Source organism: Lepidochelys olivacea, assembly GCF_965140295.1.
Source record: "Lepidochelys olivacea isolate rLepOli2 genome assembly, chromosome: 1".
In the NCBI taxonomy this organism is placed as follows: Eukaryota; Metazoa; Chordata; order Testudines; family Cheloniidae; genus Lepidochelys; species Lepidochelys olivacea.
Window position 1 is genome coordinate 22,023,152 of NC_140411.1, and position 18,159 is coordinate 22,041,310.

An 18,159-nucleotide genomic window follows, 5' to 3' on the forward strand; every position below is an offset into this window, starting at 1 on the left:
TCTAGTCCAACCCCCTGCTCAAAGCAGGACCAATCCCCAATTAAATCATCCCAGCCAGGGCTTTGTCAAGCCTGACCTTAAAAACTTTTAAGGAAGGAGATTCTACCACCTCCCTAGGTAACGCATTCCAGTGTTTCACCACCCTCCTAGTGAAAAAGTTTTTCCTAATATCCAACCTAAACCTCCCCCACTGCAACTTGAGACCATTACTCCTTGTCCTGTCCTCTTCTACCACTGAGAATAGTCTAGAACCATCCTCTCTGGAACCACCTCTCAGGTAGTTGAAAGCAGCTATCAAAGATCAGAAAAAGATCACAGAACAGAAAAAGATCACACACATATCCACATCCACACATGTGGAACCAACAAGACACAAATCTAACTTCACCATTTAATCAGTTGTTTTGTTGTTTCCCCACTCCCTTATTTTGTATATCATAAAGTTCAAGGGTTCATACCTTCTTATACTATGGACCACGTCTTGAGAGAGACACTGTCTTATGAATTCCTTCTGCTTCCATTCATGATTGCATGGACCAGCACTCAGGCATTCATAATCCCATAAAAACCCCTAAGGTAATTATAGCAACATCTTACATGGAAGATTAACATTAGGAAAGTGTCTACTACATTTTTTCAGTACCTAGATACCTAACAAGGCCCATGTCAATGTGATATCTGAGGGCATTTTTAAGTCTCCATTGTTTAACATGGCAAAACCAATGAGCAGGGTTAGTATCCTGTGATCAGCCAGTTCTCCGTGGAACAATACTAGGTGCTCCGCAGGCCACCCACAATCCAATTTATCTCATTGTAACAAATTTGTGCAACCATTTTTATTAACTCCAGAATTTAAATCACTGTAGATAGAAGGTTTATAACAGGCTTAGAAGTAATATTCCAAAGGAAAAATTTGGTTTGGTTTGATACAATTCATTCTCCTTCATGCCACTTCAGTTTTTGACCTCTCTACTGAAATTATCAACAAAGGTACAGTGGCAGTTTTGATATTTGATGAAACCAACAACTAGTCACTAAGGCAACCCATTAGACAGCATAGACAGTAAAAAATATCAGTAACATTCAGATGGTACATTTCCCTATGAGTCCACCACAGCTAAACAAAGATATATTCAGAATTATTTTAGAGATTTAGCTAATTTCAATTTGTCAGGCTTTAGCTTCCAGTCCCCGGTTCTGGTTATGCCTTTCTCTGCTAAAGATTTTTTACTACCTGGTATGGTCTCCCCAAAAGGTATGTATACAACATAATCAAGTCACCTCTTTATCTTCTTTTTGATAAAATGAACAGATTGAGTTCTTTAAGACACTTTCCCCAGTGCTTGAATAATTTTTATGGCTCCTCTTTGCACCCACTCCTATATTTTTTTAGATTAGTGCACGTTGGTTTTGGAATAAAACTCAAACTTTTGCACATTTGTGCCTAACAAAGTAGAAAAGCAGCAATTACACATACCTCCTTTTGCTGGGTATAACTCCCATCTCCTCGCTGTCTCCTTCCTGAGTGACCCTCCTGGCCTGCCACCACTCGTCATCAGAGGCATTGATAACATGGAGGATGTCTCCGAATTGGAAACTGAGTCCTTGACTTGGAAGGCCACTGTCCTTGCTTTTGTCATAATCAAACATAGCTCTGGGGAAGGAAAATAAGGGTATGAAAACAGGCAATTAGACCAGTCTTGACAGCATTTACTACTGAACAACTTCTTGTAGTTTAAGCCCCTCTTATTCTTTCAAAAGAGATCATAAGAATTACCTCTTCAGAATTTAAACTACTTTATTTCCTATTTTATTTCATAATGTTTATGCATTAATTGGAGCGTTTCAGAGCTTAGCAGATAAAATATACGTAGTACCATGCATTTGTTTACAAAAATCTCTCGCTTGTAACGTTTAGACTCATGTCTGTGATAATGTACGACTGAATATCATAGAATATCAGGGTTGGAAGGGAACTCAGGAGGTCATCTAGTCCAACCCCCTGCTCAAAGCAGGACCAATCCCCCATAGTTACCCCAGATCCCTAAATGACTGTAATGGTGTCCCCTTCTTATTTTCCTACAAAACATACCATCGTCTCTGAGCACAAGTGAAAGACGTAACACGGACAGTATGACAACTAACCAGGAAGAAGAGAATGCCGAATTTTTAGGGTCAAATTCTAGTTCCACTGAAGTCAATGAGAGTTTTCCTATTATTTACAAGTGAAGCCAGATTATGTACCCTTAGGGCCAGATCTTGCCACGGGATTTATGAGGGTAGGGTGTTTGTATCTGGGGCTCCATGTAAGTGCAGAGGTCTGTCTCTATGAATCCAGTTGTAAGGTCTTGTCCTCAGTTTTTTCCCATGGAAAACAAATAGGAAAGGTTTCTCCTAATAAAATACAGTTTGAAGAAACCAATAAACTGGAATGAACATTTCTTCTCCTGTGGAAAAAAAATCTGATTATAACTCCTATATACAGAATTCCTAGCTTAGTGTGATCCCAAGAGGTATGTACTAATTTGTATCTCCTTTTGCTTGGGGAAAAGGTTTGAAAATCTTTATTAGTAAACATTTCCATATGAAGGATTTAATACAATCAGTTGTTGCCCATTGTAGTACAATTGCATAGAATGGTTATAGAAGCATTATGGGTAGTTTTAAAACACTCTAGGCTACTTCCTTTAATGAAAATAATGTTTTTAAAATGAGTTGCCACAGTTGTTACTGTGTTGCTTTAGGTTGTATCTATACAACCACAGTCATGTCATAGCTGCAAGCACTCGTTCTGGACGAAATTATGTAAGGAGGAAAAATACATTGAAACAGTATCTTCTCTTAAGGCGACTGTAGCTGTGCATCGTGCATCTTTAGAAAAGTGGGAGGGTTCTTTTATCTAGTGCAGCCACTCTAGTCACTCATCTTAGATGGGTAAAGACAATAAAAGATCTGGCATTATTTCACTGAACTTTATGCGATCTGTGGGACTGATTTCACTTGCGGCTCCCTGTTTCAATGCACTTTGAGCATGGATAACACTCACATTCTTTTACTGCAGAAGCAATGCCCAGTGAAGATACAGAAACCCTTTAAAAGCTTAGTCAGCAATTGGAATGTAACAAATTAATTAAATATATGATCTTTAAAGGGCTCTTGCCAGTAGTGGATCATCTGCTGCTCTGCAATATAAGCCTATAATCAAGAGTTACATCAATCCAAACGGCATATTCTGATAGCTAAGAAATGAGTGAAGTCTTGCTTTCCTTGAGAAATTAATGGAAAATCACATCTGGAGAAATGGCAGTGCCCTCACTGACCAGTTTTAAACCAAGAACCTGTTTATAATTGGCTTTAAAAGATGAATTATCAGGAAGTGAAACTCTGACTTTTACTAAGTGCCATGAGGGCTCACATGTATTAAACAAAAGCATTTTCTGAGCAAGTCCATTAAATAATAATGTACCTTGATATGAAAGGCCATAATAGCCTTATAGCCCTATCCACAGAGCTGGCAACAATGCCAAGTATTGGTTACATACAGTAGATTCTGAATCCATCCACAATTAATTATCTCCAAACACGACATCATTTTTGTGAAGCAGAGAATGAGCAAGACACTCTTACTCCAGAAGTGAAACAAATTACAATGGAAGTCATGGAAATGCTTCATCTTTTGAAAGTTCTGAGGCAAAAGGAATGATAGGTTTCAAAAGCTAAACGGTGGAAGGAAAAGAGGTTTTTGTTTCTGAACAGACACTAGGGTCCCATGAGCTCATGCATTAGTCTAAAACTGCAGATTAACATGCTGGTTGATGCTAATGATGAATGCAGATGGTAATGTTTGCTGTTGACTTACACTGATTGGCGCTGTTGTGTACAACTCTAATTAAAGTGAGATTAGAGATCTGAAACAAGAGAATTATCAAGGGCACATTTTATCGACTGAAACAATTCTTGGCTACTGTGCATTGCAAATGTTGATTCCCGAAGGAAAATAATGGAAGTGCTGATTTGAATCCCTTTTCCCTACACATCCCAGAGGAAGAGTCATATTGGAGTTCTGATCAAGGCTCTGGTTACACTGAAGACTTTCAACGGATAGTCTGGGATAGCTAAAAAACAAAGGGTGGTCTTGATTCAGCAAACTATTAAATATGTGCAATTACCTCATGTGAACAGATGGAACTAATGGTGACCTCAGTAGGATTATTCATGTTTATAAAGTTACGCACATGCTTAAGGATTTGTGAGATTGAGGTCTAAAATGTTGTTGTTGTTTGTCATTATTTATTTATTTGTATAATGTGAGGAGCCCAAGTCATGGCCCAGGACCACTTTGTGCTAGGTGCTGTACAAACACAGAACAAAAACACAGTTCCTGCTCCAAACAGCTTCCAAACGAAGTATATTACCTGCACCTAGATGGTAAGCTCTTTGGGGCAGGGACTTCCCTTATTTTATGTCTATACAATGCACAACACTTTTGAGTACTCTATACAGCATGCATAAATTCAATTAATAAACAAAAATAACATACTGTATTTGACATAGCATCTTTCATACAAATGTATCCCAAAGAGATACAGAATCTTAAAAAAAAACCAAAAAAACAGAGAGGGATATAGTTAAAAGCTGAGGGTAAGAGATGTTTTTAGATATGATTTGCAAAGAAAAGCAAACAAAGAAAATATTGCAAGATGCAGGAAGACCCTTCCAAATGACGGGGTCTGCAGAGGAGAAGGCTCTTGCAGCAGGATTTTTAGGGAGTCCTCCTGTCACGTGTGACATCAGTAGAACCTTGTGATGTACTTTGTGAACTGAGAATGTAAAACATCACTGTGGCCACAGAACATTGCCATTTTTATTACCCAGCTAATAAAAGGAAACCATGTCCAACTACTTTTGGTCTCCTTCATTTTTGCAGCCAGCATTATTCTAGGATCACAATGTAGTTCATAGATGGCACTGTAACGTTAGAAAAGTTTTGATGTAACAAACAACTGCAATCTTCTCCACCTTTTCCTTTAATTTTAATATGCTCCTGAACAATTGCAAGCCCTGCCTACAGCTAGTGAGTTGAAAGACTCACAAACTGTTCATTTATAAATCTCTACCTGATGAACAGCACCAACTCAGAGTACTCAGAATCTGATTAAAGCAGAGAGAGTATATAAAACAAAACAAAACCAGCAGCATTACCTGAGTGTCACCAGAGTTGCACAAAAACATGTATGTATTTTAGCTTCCTAAAACCCCTAAGGATTACTTTAGTTCAGCAAAGGAGGGAAGGGCATGAGAATGAGCTACATTTGTTCACTGGGGATGGCCTTTATTTGTGTTAAGAAAAGTCCAAGTGACTCAGTTTCACTCAGAGCAGTCACAGGGTTACACCTTGCATACTGCAAGCAGCGAGGCTTCCAGCAGAGAGCATGCCGCAGTGTTCTCCAGACAGTCTACTATACAATGATCACCATTTTGCAAGCTTCTTCAGACTAAGGAACACAGTAATGAAACCTAGATGGGCGGGTGGAGGCTTGTGCCCCCAGGCTGTGCTGTGAGGAAGATTCTGAGGGAAGGCTGATTGTAACTGGATCTTAGGCTAAGTCTACACTGGCACTTCCATTGTTAAAACTTTTGTCGCTCAGTGGTATGACAAAACACGCCCTGAAGGACAAACATTTTGACGATGAAAAGCACCAGTGTGGACAGCGCTTACGTCAGCGGGCGCTGTGCTCCAGGCGACAAAGCTACTGCCCCTCGTTGGAGGTAGTGTTACAAAGAGCGGCTACACAGCACACCTTAGAACGGCGCGGCCGCAGTGGCACAGATGCGCCATTGTAAGGTGCGCAGTGTAGATATAGCCTTGACGTAAGATTGTGTATTGAGAAGAGGAAATGGGGAACAGAACCTAGGAGAGGCCTATTCCCCCACAAAGTTCACACTGAGACATGGGGATTCTTCCCTTCCTTCAGTGAGAGACGGTTATTCAGAACAGAATTGGGCTCCGAAGACTGAAGACACCAGAACCCTCCGCAGCAGAGCATGTCTCTCCCGGTCTGACACACGAAGGCTCCCTGTGTATTAATATGTAGTAGGATTTGCCTTCAGACTGGCTGCCCTGAGGGACTGGAGTGTAGCAGTTAGATGTAGGTGGTCTTCCCAGGTTCAACTACAGATTATGATGACATCCAGATATGCGGCGGCATAGTCATCATGGGGCCAGTCTTTTCCCCCAGGGGGTAGTATATGGGTGAACTGTTCCAATGAAATCATCTTTGCCCCCTGGGTTCCTGTCTTCAGCTCAGGTCTGAGCCATTTCCAACACAAACCTTGTAGCTTTTTGGCAACCAGGGGCCCACTCCCCGCAGATACCACTCCTCCTGGAAATGTTGCCGTAATGTCTCTTATGAGACTCCAGAGCATCAAGGGTTGCTGTGCTGACCCCATTTTTGTAAGCCTGATGAGAACGGGGGCCGCTGCTGGATCAAAGCTGGCGGGTCCCGCTGTAGCAGGTGGTGACCTCCTGTTGTACCACCTACTGCTGTTGTGGCTGCTGTTGGGCCTTTAGATCACAGATCAACTGCTGCTACTGGCTGGCCATTTGTTGGAACAGCTGCCGTTGCTGCTATTGAGCATTCTGCTTGGCCATCCATTTTTAACAACTGATCCATATCCATCCAGCTATGAGGAAAATGTCCTTCCCCCTTCTTTAGCGTCTCCCCCTTTATTTATATATGTATTTATTTTTGTAAGGTTTGATTGACTCCCTTACACAGGGACTCCGTTGTGTCTGCTTTTGTCATCAAATTTGTAGGGGGGTGGCTGGAGCAGTGCATCTTTGTGGACCTTCCTGTAGCTTGATGCAACCATGGGTCTCCCCAGGGAAGAAGTCTCTCTCTCTCCCATCTCCACTGGGGCGGGCTCCAGTCCACCAGCTAGATGTCCCTTCAGTCCTATACCATCCTGGGGAGTTTGGAGGAGCTTAGAACCAAACAAAAAGCAAGCCCAACTCAGTACTAGGCTGTCCACCAATCTTCCCATGCTGCGTCCCTGTCCTTTTCTTCAGGCTCGGTTCCCAAACAGTCTCTTGTTCGTTGCTCGTTCCTTAGAGTCTAACTGCTTCAACCCAATGGCTGCTCTAGCTAGCAGGATCGTCCCTCGGCAGTTCTGCAGGCAAAGCTCCCTTCAGGCAAAGAGGCAGAGTTCTGTCCTCCTTCCTGGCCAGTCAGCCCTGAACTGAGCCAGACTCTTTCCCTTTATTCCCTCTCCAGGCTTGGCATTTGCTGCAGGCACATCAGGGAAGGGCTAGCTGGGGCCACAGGCTCTCCTTAACCCCTTCTGTGCTGGCGTGGGGCCTCTTAACCCCATCACATACCTAAAGTAGAATATTCCATGGTACATGAGATATTTCCAAACCATATATAGCATTGTGTAGCAAACTCCAGTTTTTAATGGTGCAGATAAATACATGACCCAGGAGAAGAAATTAGATTTAAGGCAAGACAACAATATCTATTTCAACTACTTAGATATGTACTTATAGGGCCCTCTTCATTGTAGTATTGTAGCAGCTCACAATCTGTAATGTATTTAGGCTGTGAGGTAGGGAAGTGTTATCCCCATTTTACAGATGAGGAACTGAGGCACAGAGACACTATATACCTTGCCCAAGTGTCTCAGCCTGTGGCAGAGCAAGAAACTGAACCCAGGTATCCAGAGTCCCAGGCTAGTGTCCTAACCACAGTGACCTAATTCTTTTGTTGGCAGTTGTTCTGAAAGGTGGATGGATGTAAATCCATAACAAAAATATAAATGGAGGCAATTAGAACTTATTTGTCTTAAACCTCCTAGGCAAGATCCAAACCAATATTCCATAGGGAAAAGGCAAATTCTTTAACTATGCCAGTGGTCAGGGCCAGTAGGCTAACTGTGACAAGCTTGAAATGATGAGTGACTGCTTTCTTTGAGTCTCCAAAGTTTCATTTTTCTTTTGGTGTGGCTGAGAGCCCACATACAGATAACTTTCCAATCCAATCCTCTTTGCCACCAATTTAACTATAAAATAACAATAAGACTTAACAGGCCAGATTCTCTGCTGGTGTAAATGAGTGTAGGTCTACTATAAACAATGGATCTATGCCCCTTCACACCAGCTGAGGATCTGGCCAGCAGTTGTAAAATGTCTGCTAGAGCAAATTCGCAGACACATAGTATCCTTGAAAGGAAGAGCAGTGTTCTCCCCTTTCACAGATGGGGAGTCCAAAGCATGGAGAGGTTATATAATCTGTCCAAAGATACACAGTGATTCAATTTCAGAGCCAGATTTAGAGACAGGCTTCCTAGCTTTCTTTTCTGCACTCTATTAGATATGCTGCCCCCTCCTTGCAGGTTCAATTTGAATATCATGAGACGAAAACCAATGAAAACTACGATTATGTAATGTTACAGCTGTCACAAAAAGCACAATAGAACTGTGACTAAATACACCTATAGCAAAATGCTTACAGCAGAGTGGGATCGCTACGCCACATTAAACTTTCAGATATTGACGTCAGAATTTATTTTTCCCTCTTGTCAGCCCAGCTTCTCCTGGTTTACACAGAAGTTAAACAGCATAATCATGTGTTTATGGCATCCGGACCGGTTGCAATGGAACAGATTACAGTTCCAATCCCTGCAAGTGTTCAGTGCTCTGAGTTGCTACTGAAATTAGTGGGAGAGGTGGGTTGCTCAGCACATCATAGGAATGACCCCTGAGCTAGCAGTGATTCAGGGTTATGCCTTCACTTCACATTCGAGGAAGAGGAGGAGGAGGAGATCCAAGACATCTTCCTTGGATATCTTAAACCTCTGTGCCATTCTAACAAAAACAGCTGAATGTATGACCCCATGTCAATATAACCTTTGACCTCGTGTTTCCTGTAACCCTCCTATAGCTGTATTCCGTCACAGCAATATTGTTGTGCCTGTGAAGCTAATCCTTCAGGACTCCAAGCCCGGGCTGCCACTGTTCTACACTATGAATCCCAAATATCTCCCTCCCCACAAGCCCCACCTTCCGCCCTTCTCCTGTCCTCTCCCTTTCCACAAAGAAGGCCCCTGACATACCTCTCTGAGTACTGAAGGAGAGAGAAAAGGTGGTAAGCATCAGACCTGCCTGCCTACATTGCCAGAACTGCCTATCCCACCTCCTTCCACAGAGCTGCTCTAGTGACACCCTATCGTTGGCCTCTGCTGGTTCTCAGCCTCAGGGACAGAGAGATGTCTCATTGGAAGAGCAGATCGGGGCCGTGGCAGTTCTTTTCTGTGTTTTGAGCTGCGTTTCTTCCAGAACTGAGAATCTCCACCTCCATTCCCCCAACCAAACCCTAATAATTACCCAGCCACAGGTGGCAGCTGCATATGGGTGATCTGGTTTCGAGTGGGTTTATACTATGTCTGATATAATGGAAAGTTGGTCCCAGCTGAACACTTTTGAGGAGCAACTCTACAAAAGTGAAATACTTTTACAAAAACAAACATTGCTAAATGGGTTTCTTCTTTAGCCTTTCCCCATTAATATTTGAGATTTATCTTTGCTCAAACATTCACTTCTCTACTGTTATCATTAGTGCAGATTGTCAGGATGACACTAAACTCTGTGAGAGCTCTTACAGAAGGCTCTTCCTCTGAGAGGTGTGCTTTTCATAAGGGTGAGGGGGTAGATATTAATTAAATAAGGCCCCCAAAAGTCCAAAAGTCTGCTGCTTCTCTCTCTACATCAGAATAACCCCAATGACACCAATGGAGTGGCTCTAGATATATGCCACTCTTCGTGCCAAAATTCAGGCCCCAAATAAGCAAATATCAGTTTCACCAATGGAAACACAAACATATGTGTTCTACCATTTTTATGTATTATCAAGGTCCTTGGTTTAATATCACACTAATAGGGGACAATTCACATTTTTTATAATTCCAGGTACTTAATAACAACTACATTGCAGGATTTGTTTCTCATGTTTTACAAAAACTGTTATTCTTTTTCCTTTTCATCCCTCTTCTGTAGTGTGTGTGTGTGTGTGGCGGGGTCTTGTTTGCACTAGTTCCCATTATAGTTAGAAGGGGACCCAAACCAACAGTCCAGATCTGAAAAGGCCAGAACTTTGGGAAAAGTTTACTTGTGAGGAAATTTTTTTTGGCTCAGGCACATCCAGGCTTATCCAAAGCCCAGAGAAGTCATTGAAAGTCTTCCTATTGACTTCAAAGGGCTTTGGATCAGGCCTTTGGTGAAAGAATTAGGTTTCCCATCAAGAGGGGAAAACTAATTTTATTTGAGCTGCTTTAGGGTACTGTAAATTCATTTACAACTAAGGCTCGGAGTGGGCAGAATTCTGTGACTGCACGGTACCCCACTGAAGGGATCAACTTGCAGAATCGGGTCTAAACCAGTAAATGGAACCTGCAATTTCCCATAGATTAATAAGGAGGATTTTATATGTAATATCACAACAACAGAGACTAAATAAACTATGTCCCCAAAAGCTGGGGTGTCACCTTCCATACTCCACAACTGAAGTTATGAACTTCATAATAATCTGCATTTTTACATCTTTGGGACTAAGTGTTTAAAGTTACAATCCAAAAGGTTTTAATACAGCACATGAATTAAGCCACCGTTACAAAAATGTCTAACGTCCAAAGCTGGGTCCTATTACATTTTAACATCTGAGGCTCTCTTGTTTGCTGCAGTGTTTTTGTTTAGCTTGTTCAGCAATTTTTCCACAGGAAGTCCACACCAGAAAATATATTCCGTATCATTGACCTCTTATTGGGATTTTGGCAAAGAGTTTTGCCACTGACTTCAATGAAAAACAGGATTGAAGACAGTAGCATTATTTCCAGTTTCCAGAAAGGCTTACCTAACAAAAAGGAATTACTTTCTTTCTGGGGCTTACATCACAAAAGCTGTGTCTTGCGTCTGTCCTTGGGGAATATTCCTTTCGTTTTGCAGACCGTGCCTACAATATGTCGTCATGATCCTGAACATCAGCCATTCTGAAAAGAATTGTTTTAGCACTTGTGATGGAGGTAAGTTTATTTGAGTCTGTAGTGGGCACTCTGTAGGTTTGTTACATGCAACAGAATCTTCTACACTGCAAAGCTTTAACAAAACATTTTCAGAAGTGTTCCCTAATGTTCTGTGCTTCCATTTTTACTTCAGTGGGAGCTGTGGTTCTTCAGTATGTCTGAAAACCAGGCACAAGGTGTCGCTGTGTATCTGAAGATTTTATACTGCTGCCCATCACCATAGTCTCTGAGCAGCTTCCAGATAATATCAATAGCAAAACCGTTAGCAGACATCATGGCATCTCTGGCCCTTCTCTCTTTACAGTCTCAAAACTCTGAATGGGATAGGTTGTTTTTTTTTGGGGGGGGGCGGAGACAGGGCTAGGTTTTTTGGGATGGCTCAGAGGGGGTTGGAAATAGAAGTCTCAACTCAAAAATGGAGGCCTGTGATGTTAATGGACACTTCTGAAAAATGGCTGTAAGAGTCTCAAGTGACTGGAATGGTCATGAAACTTCTGGTGTCAGCAGCAGGGAGAATGATGATTAGGTTGTTTGCTCTTCAGTAGTTCCCTATTTTTCTTTCTTTTTTTTATGTAGCACACAGGCTGCAGTCAGTGGGTGAGGCTTGAAAATTTGGGGTGACATTCTAGGCTATCTCTTTAAGAGGCCTAGTACAGAACGCACAGGCCAGGGAGAGCAAGGGCTAAGACAATTTTAAGCTTCATGACCTGGGCTGTTCTGGGAGCTAAAACATCCCCCAGTGCAACACAGACAGCTCTGGAGGCTTGCTCAAGGGTATGTCTATACTGCAACCAGGGTGTGTGATTGCAGCACATGTAGACGTACCCAAGCCAGCTGTAATCTAGCTAGCTTGGCTATTGACAGCTGTTATAACCATACAGCTAAGGGTAGCCTAGAATTACTCCTTACCTGTAAGGGGTTAAGAAGCTCAAATAACCCAGTTGGCACTTGACCAAAAGGACCAATGGGAAAAGAAGATACTTTCAAATCTTGCAGGGGGATGGAAGGTTTTGTTTTGTGTGTTCTCTTGGGAAGCAGAGAAGCATCAGGTCAGAAAACTCCTTCTCCTATAAACCATCCTAAAAAGTCTTCTCATATTACACAAATTGTAAGTAAAAGCCAGGCAAGGTGTGTTAGATTATCTTTTGTTCTGCTTGTGAATTTTTCCTTTGCTGGAGGGAGGTTTATTCCTGGTTTTTGTAACTTTGAAACTAAGCCTAGAGGAAGTTCTGCTGTGTTTCTGAATCTTTTGTTACCCTGTAAAGTTATTTTCCATCCTGATTTTACAGAGGTGATTTTTACCTTTTTTAAAAATAAAATCCTTCTTTTAAGAAACTGACTGATTTCTCTATTGTCCTAAGACGCAGGGGTTTGGGTCTGTGATCACTTTGTAACCAATTGATTAGGATATTATTCTCAAGCCTCCCCAGGAAAAGGGGGCATAAGGGCTTGGGGGGATATTTTGAGGGAATAGGAACTCCAAGTGGTCCTTTCCCTGATTCTTTGTTAAATCACTTGGTGGTGGCAGCGTACCCTCCAAGGGCAAAGAATTTGTGCCTTGGGGAAGTTAACCTAAGCTGGTAGAAATAAGCTTAGGGGTTCTTTCATGCGGGTCCCCAAATCCCTAGAGTACCCTAGAGTTCAGAGTGGGGAGGGAACCCTGACAACAGCAGTGAAGCGGTGGCAGCAAGGACTTCAGCACAGGATAGCTGCTTGAGTAATTACCCAGATCCCAGTCAGCTTCACTCTGCTTTCGATACCTGAGCTAGCTAGATTAAAGCTAGCTCGGGTATAGCTACACATGCTGCAACCACAGCCTGACTGCAGTGTAGACATACTCAGAATCTCCTCAGCTATGTGTGCTCTGGCCCTGCACCCAGATCAACCCTAGGCATGACCCCTACAGCAGTTTTTACAAGGGGAACCTTAGGAAGCAGGTTTCTGCTCATCTTTCACCATGCCTAGGGTGACCAGATGTCCTGATTTTATAGGGACAGTCCCGATTTTTGGGTCTTTTTCTTATATAAGCTCCTATTACCCCCCACCCCTGTCCCAATTTTTCACATTTCCTGTCTGGTCACCCTAATCGTGCCTGCCCTGGGGGAATTCTCCCCTGGCTGGATGCAGAACTTTTAAGGGCCCTTTTATGCTACACCAGCCCTTTTATGGGGTTTAAAGGGGCTGTGGTGGGAATGAGGGTCTCAGTCTTGATTTCCAGGAGCTTGAAGTTGGTATCAGAGTGTAGGGCTTGAGTCTTTGCACTCTTCTACTCAAGGTTGACGACTCAGGAATACAGTTGGTCAAATTTGTCATCCATGTCATAGCAGCTTTCAAATCCTCTGGTTTGGCGAATGTTTTTCCTAGAAGTTTTCAGGCACAGAGGATGAGGCTTGGCTCTTCACGTGGGAGGCAGCATGTGCTTTGGGTGACAAGGCTTCAGTTTATGTTTAGATTTGGCATTTTTACAAAGTCCAGGGTGCTTCTGCAGTAGTTTTTGACTATTCTGAGGCTTTTCCTTACAAGGTTAATTTGTTTCATAAGGGTTTTTAAGTTAGCCTTTCCAGTAGCTCCGTGAGACAGCTTCCATCCTGTTTTTCAGCTAGCCCCAAACTCAGCAACTAAGTTTCTAGGCCTCACACAAGTTTTATCTTACTTGACAGACTTTCTGTACATGGGATGGATTGTGTTTCCTATCAAATTCTAACATAATGAATAGTGTAACCATCTGAATAGCTATCCTTAAGAGATACGTTTCCCCTAGAGTTGTGTGAAAATTTCACAACAAACCCCCAAACCAGTCAAAATTCAGTGGGTTTTGAGTTTTATAACAAACTGCAAACTTAGACCAGGCTTGTTCCAAGGTTTCATTTCAACGAAACTGGGCCTCTTTCTAAGTTAACTGAGTCGGTATGTTGTTTTGCATCAAAATCATATGAAATTTGCAGTTCACCCTGGTTTTGACGTGAAAATGAGGTGAAACTCTGCAATTTTAACTGTGCTTGATTTGAGCTTGACAGAGAAGCTTATTGGCACAGAACAACTTGCGATTATCCATTTCCAGAATGGAACTGATGAGTGACTGGATGTCAAATCAAGGCTACTTTAAATATGTAGTGTAATTTGCACTGAAATTGCAACATGAGTTGAAAAAATTGCAACAGGAGCTGAACTGTCTTTCTTCTCTATATATTTTGGAGCAATCCGCAATGTGTCTGCAAGTTACTTTTTACTTTTTATTTGATCACTATTAAGATACATGGACTTTCTATACAAATATTAAGAAATCAACCTGTACTTGTTATCTTTCAAAGACCCATTTGTGTTTTATCAACCTCTTCTCATTATCTGTGTATTTATTTTGTTCAAATTCCAAAAATGATAACCAGACATTATAAATGTGCATCATAGAATCATAGAAGATTAGTGTTGGAAGAGACCTCTGGAGGTCATGTAGTCCAACCTGCCGCTCAAAACAGGACCAACACTAACTTAATTATCCCAGCCAGGGCTTTGTCAAGCCAGGCCTTAAAAACCTCTAAGGATGGAGATTCCACCACCTCCCTAGGTAACCCATTCCAGTGTTTCACCACCCTCCTAGTGAAATAGTTTTTCCTAATATCCAACCTAGACCTCCCGCACTGCAACTTGAGACCATTGCTCCTTGATCTGATATTTCCATTGGAAGAATTTCCTATAATTATTTTCTCCAGGCCATTAATGCTGGGGGATCTGTCCTATTCAAAAAATGATCTACCACACATCTGGCTGCTAACTGTGTTGTCAACGGGTCTGGATCAGTAATCTCCTTTGGACTGTAACCGAATAGAACTGCTATGGGTTCTTCGGGTAGCCGCTCTTCAGTTTAGTTTTAAAGGATGTATACCTATAGTATATGATGCTTACGTCTCAGAGAGAATGGGAGATCTCAATTCAGACGATATTTAGGGCAACCACCTGCTCAAAAATAACTCACAAAAGATACATTTTTTTTTTTAGAAAAAAATCCTCAGGAATAAGAATGTAAGAACAGCCATACTGGGTCAGACCAATGGTCCATCGAGCCCAGAACCCTGTCTTCCAACAGTGGTCAGTGCCAGATGCTTCAGAGGGAATGAATCAAAGAAAGCAATTATTGAGTGATCCATCCCCTGTCATCCAGTCCCAGCTTCTAGCAGTGAGAGGTTTAGGGACACCCAGAGCATGAGGTTGTGTCCCTGACCATCTTGGCTAATAGCCATTGATGGACCTATTCTCCATGAATTTATCTAATTATTTTTTTACATGGTTATACTTTTGGCCTTCACAACATCCCCTAGCAATGAGTTCTACAGGTTGACTGTGCATTGTGTGAAAAGTAACTTCCTTATGTACCTACTTCATGATGATATAGACTATTGTTGTATTTTGTTTCTCAGGTGTGTGGTATATATTTTTTTATAATCTCCCTCTTTCCCCCCAGCTGTTTTAGAATAGAAGCTGCCAGGTGGCCTTTGCTTCTGATAGTACCTACTCCTGGCTCTGCTGGCTTTTTACTTTCTATGTAAAAAAAATGAAAAGGAGTTTACCATATTCCATATGTAGCTTGGTTTAATAAAGTAATAGTAAAAATATGGATTGCTGCTCCTAAGGGTGTTTTGATACTAATGCTTGGCCAGCACTTTAATTTTTAAAACATTTTTTAAAAATTAGCATTGAACAGAAGGTATTTTAATTACGCACACTAGCATTGCCGATTCAAAGCATTACAAATCACGAGTCCAGCCCCCCAGAATCATGAGATTTAAAAACAAAATGAAAAATGTGGTACTTTTTATTTACGTTCTGGATTTTTCAGCCTTTAGGATTCTCTGCAATAACCTTTTCAAGCTTTTATCTGTTTGCTAGCAACTTGCTTTTTTTCAAAATGACAGCTGAGATTCTCATATAAACAGTTGACTCCAGGTGCTGGGACTTTAATAAAAACACCAAATAGTGCAAGATTTGGCAGCACTGTTACAGAATAAAATCTTCAGAAACCCATTTGTGACAGCTGAGGGAAGCCTGAGGTAGCATCTGAGTATTTTGTTGGATTTGGTATGTTTTGTTCAGTTTTACTTATCAGCAGTAATAAGTCGCCATAACTGGAGAGCGATACACTTGATTTTCAGCACTCTCCTTAAGCTCAAGGCAGATGTACCAGTCACAAAGCCCAATCAAGCTTGCATACTCAGTGCTAACTCTCAGCCCACAGGATGTTTAGCACAAACAGTAAATTTCCTCTAATTGTGTTTTGCTCCATGTCTTGAGCAAAGCCTCTGCATTGCTTGCAATGCAGCTCATATGGTTCTGAGCCTAATCCACTGCTGCATTATTCTAAAGCCCACTGAGTTCTGTGGGGTTATACTAACATCACTCTGAAGCAATGCAGCAGCAAACCAGCCCTCTGTGTTTACAATTCCATCCTAAATAAACACTACAGTACAGCCCTTTGTGTTTTGTGTTCAGCTTTGTAAGCCAGAGCTGCCCTGCCCTTGCACTACAAAAGGCGCATTTTAGACTTCAATAGGACTCGTACTGTTGCAAGGCTACCTATCCTTAAAGGGCCAAATGCAGATGGGATCCCTAAGAATAAACTCCCATTGAAATCAATGTGCCAAATCCTTACTCTGTCAAAGAGCTCCTGCTGACTGAGTAAAATCTTTGGGAGGTCTTCAGGATTTGGTTCAGAGGCAATGGTGCTTCATGATTTCTCAGCTACCTGCATCAAATGATTGTGAGTGGATTTTAACAAACTTCTTCCCTGTTCCACAGAAGAGTTATTTTCCATAAAAATTTCTCCAACAGTTTTTGCCAAACTATGCTGAGCATGCTGAATGCACATGACACCTTCTCATTATTTCAGTTTTGCCTACTTTATTCCAGCAGATACTCCACTTCAAAGCAAATCTAGTGTTTTTTCCCCATGTATTAACTTTCAGGGCCACACAGAAGCAATTACTAAGCATGAGCCCCTGTGCAGATTCTCTTTTCCCATTGCAGGGTATATTTTCTCTTTGTCAAAGTGACTTCTGTAGTCAAAGGCACAGCAGTTGATGTGATATTTACTTTCTCACAGACTTTTCCCCCTGACTTTGTCTAGCAACAGTTTTTCAAACATCTAAGGAACTTTTCTATTCTTTCAAGAATAATATTATGAATGTATGGTTTCAGAGTAGTAGCCGTGTTAGTTTGTATCTGCAAAAAGAACAGGAGTACTTGTGGCACCTTAGAGACTAACAAATGTATTTGGGCATAAGCTTTCGTGGGCTACAGCCCACTTCATCAGATGCATGCAGTGGAAAATACAGTAGGATGATTTTATATACACAGAGAACATGAAACAATGGCTGTTACCATGCACACTATAACGAGAGTGATCAGTTAAGTCGAGCTATTATCAGCAGGAGAGAAAAAAAACCTTTTGTAGTGATAATGAAGATGGGACATTTCCAGCAGTTGACAAGAACGTGTGTATTTTTCCCCGCAACTGTTCCTCACATGTTCTTGTCAACTGCTGGAAATGTCCCATCTTCATTATCACTACAAAAGGTTTATTTCCCTCCCCCCCCCTTGCTGGTAATAGCTCACCTTAACTGATCACTCTTGTTATAGTGTGCATGGTAACACCCATTGTTTCATGTTCTCTGTGTATGTGAAATCTTCCTACTGTATTTTCCACTGCATGCATCCGATGAAGTGGGCTGTTGCCCATGAAAGCTTATGCTCAAATAAATTTGTGAGTCTCTAAGGTGTCACAAGTACTCCTGTTCTTATTATGAATGTAGTAACAGATAACCAGATTTATTACAAGAATGATAAAAAAGGGTGTAAATTGCAGTAGACTAGACTAAAGATTTCCACGTCACTCCCATAAACAAAACTGTCTGGACAGAGATAAAAGAGAAATATCTGACCAACATGTCTGCAACATTTCAGCACCTTGATCTCTGTAAAAATTAAGAGTACATTTCTCCTGCACGGTCCTCTGATTTTTAAAAGCTTCTAAGTCACTTAGGTGCATTTGAAAATTTTACCCTAAGAAGCTTTAGGAAGGAGAGAATGCCTTTA

At 41.5% G+C, this 18,159-nt stretch overlaps 1 protein-coding gene across 13 annotated transcripts in view; it reads right to left on the reverse strand.

Moving 5' to 3' along the window:
• DLG2 (discs large MAGUK scaffold protein 2) overlaps nucleotides 1–18,159 on the reverse strand; it is a gene marked incomplete at its 5' end in the record, with an annotated part of 1,505,837 nt that overhangs the window by 67,505 nt on the left and 1,420,173 nt on the right. For all 13 annotated transcript variants that reach the window (XM_084617703.1, XM_084617709.1, XM_084617707.1 and 10 more), the window contains one exon: nucleotides 1,478–1,654. In XM_084617703.1, coding sequence (XP_084473829.1) covers nucleotides 1,478–1,654 — 177 coding nt within the window. The remainder of the gene's footprint in view (nucleotides 1–1,477; nucleotides 1,655–18,159) is intronic.